General features: G+C 19.9%; 1 protein-coding gene across 1 annotated transcript; it reads left to right on the top strand.

Annotated features, from left to right (window-relative positions):
• Positions 1-4,178: 4,178 nt before the first annotated feature.
• On the top strand, positions 4,179-7,342 carry Bma-che-14 (CHE-14 protein, putative; the record flags this gene model as incomplete). The annotated part of the gene is made up of 5 exons (XM_001894324.2): positions 4,179-4,579; positions 5,073-5,630; positions 5,851-6,131; positions 6,403-6,833; positions 7,172-7,342. 5 exons carry the CDS (start codon positions 4,179-4,181, stop codon positions 7,340-7,342), a joined length of 1,842 nt encoding a protein of 613 aa, XP_001894359.2.
• Between the last annotated feature and the right edge of the window lie 5,319 nt (positions 7,343-12,661).

The following is a 12,661-nucleotide window of genomic DNA, read 5'->3' as shown; positions in this document are numbered from 1 at the left end:
ACATGTAGAAATATGCGATTTCTCTCAGTAATTTCCATCAATATCTTTTCAATTAATTAATTTAACAATTAATTAAATTATAAATGAAAATTTCATACATATTTTTGACAAAAAAATATTTTATAGTGGATCATTTAACACAATTCGTTGTGGAGGTAAACTCTTATGATGACCTATTTGACCTTGATTACCTGAAAATGCTCTGTTCATTGCATACCTCACTCAACAATCAATTACAATTATTTGCTAATATAACACCGTACAGGTAAATTTCTATGTTTTTTTTTTTTTTTGAAATATAATTAAATTAAATTAAATTTGTTTTTTTCTGCATGAAAAGTTATTCATTTGAGAGAAGAGAAAAGATAAATGAAAATAGAAGCAAAAAAAAAGAGAAAGCCAAATATTGAAATATAATTATCATATATAAAATTATTTTTGGAAACGATGAGGCAAAAAAAACTGTAAGAGAGAGAGAGAGAGAGAGGGAGAAAGAGAGAGGTAAAGCAAAAAAAAAAAAAAAAACAAATTCTTTATAAAAATTTTTTTATCAAAAAAAGAAAAACCGGAATTTGATATGCATAAATTGTTGACAAACATGTTCTGATTAATTATCAATTCATGAAAATGTTAACTTTTGCAATGCCAAAGGCAGTAAAAAGATAAAACTAATAAAAGAAATTCCCTTCTTATTAGTTTTACATTTACGGCAAGGTAACCGGTAATAGAATTGATTCCATTTTATCCGGTTCAGTTCATTTTAAATTTCAAAATTACCAGTTATTATCTTTTTAATTGCCATTTATTCACATTGAAATTATTTCAAAAGCACAAAGATTACATTCTGATAAAAATTTTTCACTCTTCTATTTTTCCTATTTACTAATAATGATAGATTTAATGAAATTTACAAAAATTACTGTATTTTTTCCATAATATTATAAGCATATTATTTCAACGATGAAAATATCATTAACAAATAGGGTCAAAGGTCGTTTAAAATAATAAATTTAAATTTATAGGAATGACTCATTTCAAATATATTAAGAAGAAATTATTTATTATTATGAATTTTTTTTTTTTTTGGAATTTCTATATTGCAAATTTTTGAGTGAAATTGCGTTTATATAATATACTAAAATCATAAAAGTGGTAGAAAGCTTTTCCATTTATTTTCAAAAATTATTTTTGAACTAAAAAAAAAAAAAATAAAATCCATTAGTTTGTTTTTTTTTTTCTCCTTTTTTTTCAATGAAATTTTAGATTTTTAGGTTATTGGGATGATAAATTTACTCAATTTTCTAAATAAAAAAAAAAAAAAAATAGAGATGTGAATGAGATAGGCATATTCAAACAAAATTAAAAAAAAGAAATGTACACAATTTCTTTCGGTAATTTATCATTAATATTTTTTTATCCGAAATTAATTGGAAATTCTTTTGTGTGTCATTAAAAATTAAATGTTTTATTTTCTTTGTTTAATTTCTATAATTTCCATTTAAATTCTAAACCTTTTCGAACAAAATTTGTATGAAACAATTTGATAACCGTAAAAAAAAAGCAAATACTTAAAAACTGAAATAATATTTAAAAACTCAAATCTAAAGTTAATTATAATTAATTACAAATGCGAAATTTTACTGAGAATACTATGAGAATCCTTTAGCTTTCCAATTATTTATATTATTCAAATCATTCATATAAATGACAAACTATTAACTTTAACATCGATAAGTCATTTAATTATTAGACGATAATTAAATGTAGTAAATATTTCAAAGTACTAATTTAAAATATATAATTCAAATGTCAGAGGTCAATGAGATTTCCTTGCAAAAAAACAAACAGAAGAGTAAAAGTTAGAAGAAAAGAGCTGATTAGGTTAAAATTTTATCACTAATTATGATAACTAGTAGATACTTCTGTTTATTCTTAAATTAAATTGAATTAAATTTAACATTTTAATTATTTTTTTTTTCTTATCACTAAGAAAATTACTGTTATGAAAGTAAGTGAATGTAAAGTGATAATATTCTTAGCTTCAATGATTCTAACAATATTTCAATTAAATCTGTTTCCCAGAACTTTTGAATCCGTTTTTTCTAGAACTAATGAGAAGAAAAAAATAGGTCAAAAAGATAAAAGATTGAAGTTAAAAAAGTAAAATATAAGAAAAGATAGAGAGATAAATTAATAAGAATTTACCTTTTATAAGTTTGAGCATTTATTTTTAAAATTTTAGATTTAAATAGATCAAAGATTAACATTTTCCTCTTATAATCATTATAAATTAATGATCGATAACCTGAATTACCTCAAATTCTCATTATTATAATTTAATTTTTAGCTATTGCGATAGTAATAGCCAGAAATTAACTTACATTAATAATAATAATAATAATAATAATAATAATAATAATAATAATAATAATAATAATAATAATAATATAATAATAGTAATAGTAATATCTTTTAATACTTATAGTAATAATAATAATAGTAATAAGTAATAAAAATGATAATTATTATTATTATCAGTTGTTATTTTGCATTGTTATCATTGCTTGATCACCCTTTATCATCTACAAATGTATTGAATTTAAATTTTGGTTTGTAATTAACATATTTATCTTTTGTGATTAATGAAAAGTTAATTAAAACTTTTTTAATTTTTTTTTTTTTTAAATAAAGATTAATGAAAATAATTGATAAAAATGATTAAATATACATATATTTCTCTGTTTTATGATTAATAAAAATTTATCTTTTATGATGGATAAAAAATTATAAATTATAAACCAAAAATTTGTTCTAAATTTATTTTTAAAATAAATTTCATACTCTAAAATTATTAAATTAAATTAACTTTTAGAAATATCTGGAGTCTACCAAACTATTTATCATGCTTCTCACCCAATTTTCTAACAAACTGCTCATTTCTTACTGAAAATGATATACAATTCGGTCGTGATATCATTGATTACTGTCAATCATATCGTCGTGAAATTATTAATTGTCGTCGAAATTGCTATTTGGATTGTTCGCCATGTTTTAATGTTCCAACAAATTGCTCCACACAAATGATTTTTGATTTATTTTATCGAATTTTACCAAAAAATCTAAACACAAAACCAATTTATATTAATGGTTTTTTGCCAATTTTTACATCAGGTGGTTATCGATCACAAGGTTTTCATCAAGGAACCATACAATATTATTTAAATTTACAAGAAGCATTTCAAAATTTCTCGCTGAAACATGACAAATTTATTTTAAAAGGTAAAAAATTATCATATTATAATGTAATTTTACTAAATTATATTTTTTGAATTATCAATGAATATTACTACTTATTACATTTTATACTAGATGCCTTTTTTTTTTTTTCTTTTTATTTTCTAATTTTATCCAAATTTTAATTGTATTTTTAATTTATAATTATAATTAAAATAGAAAGCTATTTAAATGAATTGTTTATAACGACTCAAAAAAAAAAAAAAAAAATTTTTTTTTTTTATAATTAATAAATAACATAATATTTTGCAATTTTTTGTTAATTTGGAAAAAATTTTAGCATTAAAAAAAAAAGAATTTATTCCTTTTACAATCATTAAATAATTTTATATTAATTTATTTTCTATACTGATAAAAGAACTAAACACATTTCTTTTTATACCATTTATGATATCATTTATTTATATTTTTCGATATCACTTGTATATTTCTATACTGATATCATTAATTAATTTCTATACTGATATCATTAATTAATTTATACACTGATATCATTAATTAATTTATACACTGATATCATTAATTAATTTCTATACTGATATCATTAATTAATTTCTATACTGATATCATTAATTAATTTATACACTGATATCATTAATTAATTTCTATACTGATATCATTAATTAATTTCTATACCGATATCATTAATTTAATTTCTATACTGATATCATTAATTAATTTCTATACTGATATCATTAATTAATTTATACACTGATATCATTAATTAATTTCTATACTGATATCATTAATTAATTTATACACTGATATCATTAATTAATTTCTATACTGATATCATTAATTAATTTATACACTGATATCATTAATTAATTTCTATACTGATATCATTAATTTACATACTGATATGATTAATTTCAGGCTTATCAATGGATATCAAGCGTGACCTTTTATACGACGGTGCCAAACGTGACTCTCTGCTCGCTTGCGGCGCTGCATTTTCCGTATTTCTAATTGTTTTCCTATATTCATTAAATATTTTCTATTGCATAATGGTTGCTTTTGTGCTATTTGCATCTGTTCTAAGTGCTTTAGCAATTTATTCGCTATTTACAGTGAATTTTCCACTTCTAAATTTAGTCATATTTGTGCTTTTATTAGCAATTGGATCAGATGATGCATTCATTTTATTAAATTCATTTCCAATGGATGTGACATCACAAACCATTCATCAATGTTTGTCACATACAGCTAATGCTATGCTATTAACTTCCTCATCAACAGCTGTACCATTTTTTACAAATATTCTTAGCAGTGTTGTTGTCTTTCGGTTAGTATTTCCTTTTCTTTTTGTTTTTTAAAAAATTTTTTTTAATAATTTTATTTTCAAATATAATTGATTTTTTTTTCCTTTTGTTTACTACATTTGTTCTTTAAAAATAGCAAAAATTCATTATTATCAAATGAAAAAGAATGAAGAAAAAAAATTTTTTTTTTTTTTGATTAAAAATGATAAAATTTTAAGAAAAAAAAAAGAAGAAATAAATTAAACAAATGTTTTTTTTTTTTTTTTTCAACAATTTAATTTATATATTTTATTTTTAAAAATTTTTTATTATAATTGTATAAAAATATTTTACCATTAAATATTTTTCATTTAGATAATAATAATAATGATAATAATAGTAGTAATAACGATAATAATAGTAATAATAATAAATTATAATTTATTACAATTTGTCATTTTTTTTTTTTTTTGAATTAAAATACCTATTATTTTAATTTTTTAACATTATTTATCTATTTAACTTTTTTTCTTACAGATGTTTTGGTTTATTTGCTGGTATAACATTAGTATTCAACTATTTGCTAGAAATATCACTTCTACCAGCAATGCTTATATTCCAGGAACGTTACATCCAACGTTGCTTCACGTGTCGTATATTTTCTAAGTTTAATTACTTAATGCGTGATTTACTACCATTTGTTATCATTTCGGGTCGTTATATTTGGATCTCATCTTTAGCTGCTATTGTTATCACAATGACCTATTTAACCTATACTAATCTTCAGTTTCCACCTTATAATCCATTACAACTATTTACTGATTCAAATAAACACGAATGGTACGATAATAATGCTGAAAAAAATTTTGAATTTATTACTAATAAACTTCAAATTCCTATTGCTATTCGATTAATTTGGGGTTTAACACCACGTATTTCACAAAATATTTTTCAACCTGATAAATTAACACCTGTACAGCATGATTATAAATTTTCATTGCAAAATACAACTGATATACAGGAATTAGCATTGAAATTACGGAGCTATAGAGAATTAAACTTTATCAATCATCAAAATCAATATTGGCCAGAAAGGTAAAAAATTAGAAAATTTTCTTCGTTTTTTTTTTTTTTTTTCTTGTAAATATAAAATAAAAAAAAAAAAAAAGCTAACACAATGATTTAGTAAAATATAAATGTTTAATTTGAAATTCAAAAAAAAAAAAAAATGAAATTTTCAAATTTTAATTTAAAAAAAAATTATAATATTTGTTTTTTTTTTTTTAAATAATTTTTTAAATATTTTATATTTCAGATATTTAATTTGGAGTCGTAATTTCACTTGTGAACCATCTCAAATATGTTGTAATTTTGCTGATTCAAATTTTCACGAAAATTTAACAGATTATTGCATTAGATTATCAACAGCTTATCTTTACACACAATACAATGATACACCAATATATGATAATAATACTTTTAATTTAATTGGTTACACTGCAATGCTACCAACTAAACTCAAATATTCTCATCGATTCAAGAATTTGTCACATACTTTTGACTTATTAAAACATTCATTTAGTAATATGAGTTATGGTAAGTTTAAGTAAATTTTACTTTTATATTCATTCAATAACCTAAATTATTGCCAATTGTTGTTGTTCAAATTAAAAATTTATTAAAAAATAAACTAAAATTGAAAAGTTTTTGTTTTTTTGTTATGATTTTATAAAAGATTAATTAATTGATCAGTATGCTGATCAAGGTCAAAGGTCGTATGAATGATTTTACAGGTATGCAAATCAATAACAATTAATTATTTCACTACAATTACACTTAATAATATTTAATGAGTGAATCATTGCAGGTGGTTGGTATACCACAGAATGGTCATTAATTTGCATATGGTTTGATTTGCTAAATTCAATAATTACGGATTGTCGCCAATCTTTATTGTTGTCATTTACGGTTGTCGCAATTTTTGCATTTTTACATTTGCGACTTAAATCGCTAATTGCATTAATTACAATTTGTTGTATTGTCATTGTAACGGTTGGTTGTGTGACAACATTAGGTTGGGTAATTGGTGTCCTCGAGGCAATTATTCTGGTACTTGTGGTTGGCTTATCATTTGATTTCACCTTACATTATGGTGCTTCCGTACCGGAAACCGGTTGCGGTAAGCATCGTATTTGGTTTGCAGCTCGTAAATCAGTAATACCGGTCAGTTTATCTGCTCTATCATCGTTTGCTGCTGGTAGCTCAATGCTAATCGCCGAAACACATGCATTTCATCAAGTATTAATTTTTCCGTTTGTTTTTTTTTTTTTTTTTTTCTTTTCTCATATTAAATTTATTAAAATAAAATTAAAAAAAAAAATCTATTAAATTTGATTCTATTTTTTAAGTTATAAATTAAATTTACTAATAAAGAACGAAAAGATGAAAAATTATAAAAGTTATCATTTGAAAAAAAAAAAAAAAAGAAAAGTTAATTTATTGCTACAAATTCAGGAAAATGTATACTTCCTGAAAAAAAAAAAAAAAAAAAAAACATGCAGTTTAAGTTTAAAGTAAAACTATCAAAATGATATGAAAGTAAATTAGATGCATCAAAAAATGTTTGAATATTTCAGGTTGGTGTATTTTTGATAACTTTAGCTACTGTTAGTTGGCTTTTTGCTACATTCTTCTTCCTTCCGCTTCTATCCATCACGTTGCAATCAAACGTGAACTGTACGTTATGTCAAGAAAATTTGACGGCGCAAAATAATTTACCAATGAAAGAAAAATCAACTTTTATGTAGCATAACTATTAGTTATTTACAAAATTCGAAAATGCAAAAAGTAAAAATTTGTAAATTTCATGCAAAAAAAAAATATTAGTTTGTAAAGGTAACAATTATGTGAATATTTTAAAACTTTCCGAAAATAATTCCGAAATTTTCTTTTTTAAAAAAAAAAAAAAAAAACAAAACAAAACAAAGGAAATGTTAGTTCTATTTGTAAAATATATTTAATTTAAAATTAAGCAAAAATATTTAATTTTTTAAAATGTAAAAATATATTTAATTTCAAAAGAAAAAAAAAAATTAAGCGAAAATATTGATAATATTACAAAATTTTGAAAATTTCGTTGAGTAGCATAAAAATATTCCATTGAATTGAATTCAAAATATTCGAATTTTGATAAAAAAATTTTTTTTAGGAATTACTGTGCAAAGAAATTTTGTTTACTTTATCTAATTGTTATTATAAACTATAAATTAATTGCTGATAGCTCATTTTTCCTTTATTTTATTTTATTTTTTTAAAATTTAGTTAAATGCTTTGCACAATTTGCATGCATTATTTTAAGTGTAAATTAAACAAATTTTTTCTTTTTTTTTTTTAGAATTTACTCAAAAAATTTTCAATTTAGAGCGAATGGCATGTAAAAGAGCAATGATTGAAAAATTTTTTGGTAAATTTTGAATATTTCATTAATCTAAAAAGGTGCATAATGCTAATTTAATTATGTTTTACTTTGATAAAATGTTTATTGATATTGTTAAAATTGTATATATTTAAAAAAATAATAGTAAAAATTATGTGCAAAATGATTCTTCCAGGTTTTTTTTCCTCTCTCTCTCCCTCTCTCTCTCTCTTTTAATAATTAAATTAATTTTGCTTAATTACATAAATGCTTGACTAATAGGAACTTTAATGCATTTTTTTTTTTTTTGTTTTAAGTTATTTAATAATTATTTTCTTTTCAGAGTTAATTAATAAAATTTTGCATTCATTCATTCATTCAATTATTTATTTTCATTTTAGTAATTTTTTTTTTTTGTAAAATATGGGAGAAAATTTTTGCTCATAATTTAATTTACAATATTGCATATTGTTTTGTCATTTATTAATTTTGAAGAGTATAATTTTATTGTAATATTTACGGGTTACTTTTCAAATGCTTTTTAATTAGTAATCCTTTTCATTTATAAAATTGCTGTTAATTAATGATTAAATATGATAATAAATGCGATAAAATATTTCTCTGTAATTAATATAATCAAAATACTTTGAAATAAATTTATGTTTTATTCTAATTGTTATTTTATTTTTATATTATGATAATTTTGCCCAATTAAATGTAAGTATTTATTATTAAATTTGTTACTGAATTAATTTCATTTCCATTTACTTAAATTCAAAAAAAAATTATAGGTCAAAAAATAATGGCTTTTAATATTTAAATAAACAATTGAAAGGTTAAAGGTCATTTTAAAAGGATAAAATTGTCACTTCGAATCTTCAAAAAAAAGAAATGAACTGGTAGAAAGGAAATAATTATTTTTTTGAATTGCAACATGGAAATATTAGAGATATTATTGAATCTCTTCGTATTTTCCAGAAAATTCTCAATGAATTAAATTTTGATAAAATATTTAAATTTCAATCGAAAATTTTATTTCTTTAAAAAAATTCATCTAAATGCTTTCGTTATTCACAGCACTTTAGAATTGCATTATTTCAGGTTTAATTTTTTATAATAAATGGATTTTTTTTTTTTTGAAATTTATTTCCAAAATCTTTATAATATAAAATTTGCGAAAAGTACGGAGACATAAAGTCTAAGGTCGTAAAATCTTCAATAAGAAAAACTCTGCTAAATAATAATATCAATATTATCACAGAAAATTATTTTAAAATCTTTTAAAATTCATTTAAAAAAATTACTTATTCATGCCAAACTGTCATATAAATTCTAACAAAAAATTTTAAAGTTTATTGATAATTTCAAAACTTTGAAAAGAAAACAAAAAGATAAAAAATGAAGTTAAAAAAAAACATTTAATTTGCAAATATTAAATAAAAATATTATTTAAAAAAAAATTAAAAAAAAAATTAAAAAAAATAAAAAAAAAAAAAAAAAAAAAAATATTAAAAAAAAAATTTTAATAAACAAATAAAATCAATTTTTACAACATATATTTGTCATTAAAATGATAATTAATTTAAACAATGAAAAATACTTTTGATTAAAAAGCATTTCATTGATTTATAATTTTATGAATGAAAAAAGAAAAAAATGACAAATTATAGCAATAAATTAATTAAAAAATGCGAATGAAATAATTCATTAAAAAATGCGAAATTAAATTACAACAATTAATTGTTGTAATTAATTTAATAAAAAATAAAAATTTGAGAAACAAATAAATAAACCATATTATTTCTAATTTTTCCACTTTATTAATCTTTTTTTTTAAATGTATTTCGTTTTGTTTTTCCTTTTTTTTTTTTTAATTTGTTTTTTTTTTTTATTTTTTCCTACAAAATATTTGATTTATTTGAAATTATTTCAAATTAAAGATTGCAAAAAAAAAAAAAAAAATGAAAGTTATTTGCCTTTTTTCTTCTCCGAAATATCATTGTAATTTATTTGCTAAGAAAGTCACACAAATACGAACAGTAATTTATTTTAAGGCATAACTAAATCATTCATTGCAATTTTATTTTTTAAATTTAATTTTAATTTCTATTTTTTTAAAAAAACTTTTTTTAACGGAATAATTTATATTCATTGTAGGAGAATTAATCATACATTTGCATTAAATTTTCCCCAATTTATATTTAAATGAAATGGAGCAAAATTAATTTAATACGTATTTTCTGTAAAAATTTTTGAGAGCATCAATTTATGGCTAATAAATTATTTATTTCATTTAAAATTTTTTATATATATATTAAAAGATTTATTTGATTGGTTTAAATTATTAATTCTGTTATAATAAAAAAAAAAAATAAACCTTTTCTTCAAATTAATTATTTGAAAAATGAAAATCTAATTTTGTAAGTAATTCGATTTAAAAATTTTTTTGAATTTTTGAAAATTATTGAAAAATATATGTAGGAAATTTGTAATAATACAATTAAATGAAATAGTTAAAAAGAAATTTAAGAAGCTAATTTTTTTAATCAAAAAAATTTTTTTTTTGTTGTTTTACTTTTTATTTGTTAGACAAATATTTTAATAATTTTTTAAAAATATAAGGAAGCATAGCTGGTGTCTATTTAATATTTGATAATTAATTAATCTCTTAATTAATTTTAGTTATGTAAAATCAATGACTTAATATTTTATAATATAATTCATAAGGCAAAAACCATTCCAAATCAAACATCATTTTTTTTTAAATTACTACAAAAAATTAATTCAATAAGTAAATTCCAATTAATAAATTGAACGAATAAATTAACAAATAAATAAATTCCAATTAATTTATATCATTTCTTTAAGCTTAAATAAAATTCTTTTTTTTTTTCCTTTCTAAATGGCCTTTTCAATTTATCTAAAATTTTTGAAATATTTAACAATCATAAAAAGATTTGATATTTCTCATCTATTACATCTTTCAGACTGCCATCAAATGTTCAATTTACAATTTATCACAAAATTGTAGGAGCAAAAAAAAAAAAAAAGAAAACAATCCCTTATTTTTTTTTTTAAAAAAATATTTTTTAAAATGTTAACAGTACGTTTTTTTTTTCTTTTTAGTAAGATTTATTTTGATAACACTGTTAATATATGTTGTCTATAGCATTTATCAATTCATTCAGCTTTATCAAAAATGAATTTATCAACAAAAATAACATTTCAAATTATCACTAAAATATTTTTTACTTTCACTTCAATCAGACAAAAAAAAAAAAAAAAAATTCTTTACGAAATAAACCGATGCACAAAAAAAAAAAAATGAAAAAAAATGATTAATTTATTTTCAATTCATTTACGAATAGGAAAAATTTTACGAAGCTCTTTTGTAACAAACAATGCAAATAATATTTTCAACATTATTTCGCTAATAATTATAAGTGGAGCTATTCTTTCCTTTTTCTCTCCTTCCCTCTCTCTCTCTCTCCCATACATTTAATACTTGCATATTTTTTTTTTATCTCTTTGTAGAAATTTCAAATTTCAAAAAAAAAGTTTTTTTTTTCTGAAAAGTTCATTTAAGAAGAAATACGAAATAAGTCCGAGAAATAAAAAGAGGAAAAAAAAAAAAAAATCGTACTTAAACTTTTTCCATTTTCTCTTCTTCAAATTCTCTAAAATTAATGTAAATAAAATTTCAAAAAAAAAAAAAAAAAAATAAAAATAAAATAAAAAAGAAAAAAGAAAACTATTGACATTGTTTTGTATTTAAATAAATCTTTCGTTTATTTTAATTTCAAGAAAAAAAAAAAGATAAATAAATTAAAAAAAACAAAAAATTGAAACAAAAAAAAAAATTTACTTCTTGTCGAAATAAAATTTATTATTTCAAATATTTATAAGTAAGCAAACATTTAGAGGAAATAATTAATTTACTTTTACATTTTTTTTATTTATAAAATAAAAATGAAAAAATAAAAAACAAAGAAAAAAGCGTAAGAGGAAGCGATCAAATATTTTTGATAAAATAAAACGATGCATAAAAAATGATTAATTTATTTTTAGATTATTTGTGAAATAACAAATTTTTTTAAAATACTTTTGTATTAAGCAAAATAAATTCTTTTTTTTTTTTCGTCGGAATTATTCAGAAAGTAAATTACAAGCAGAAAAGTTAATCATTTTTTCAAATTTTGCTTTTTTTTTTTTTTTAAAAAAAAATGCTTACATACTTTATCATTTCATTCAATTTTTTTTTTTTTTTTTTTTTAAACAAAAAATAAAGTTTACAATGAATTGAAAAATTTTATCATTGCGTAAATATCGAGAAAAAAAAAAGTAATATAATGATTATTTATTTTTAGATTATTTATGATAAAAAAAAAATTTTTGCAAAATTTATTTGTAATAAGCAAAAAAAAAAAATTATTATTATTATTAATTTATGAAAAAATTCATTTAATGATTTATGGAAAATTAAATTTGAATAATAATTAATCGAATAATTTTTATGATCATTGCAAAATTTAATAAAATGCATTTAAATTTTTAAATTATTTTTTGTTAAAAAAGTTTTAATTGTTAGAAATATTCACATACACCTTTCAATTATATTCAATAATTATATCAATTATATGTAATAATTAAAGTGATACTGCGTTTTGCTACATTTGATTCTAATAAATATTTTACAGATACAATAATTAAA

The sequence above is a fragment of the Brugia malayi genome (assembly GCF_000002995.4).
Source record: "Brugia malayi strain FR3 genome assembly, contig: Bm_v4_Chr3_scaffold_001, whole genome shotgun sequence".
Classification (NCBI taxonomy): domain Eukaryota; kingdom Metazoa; phylum Nematoda; class Chromadorea; order Rhabditida; family Onchocercidae; genus Brugia; species Brugia malayi.
Note: the sequence above shows the minus strand (reverse complement) of the source record. Positions and strands in the feature narration are given on the sequence as shown.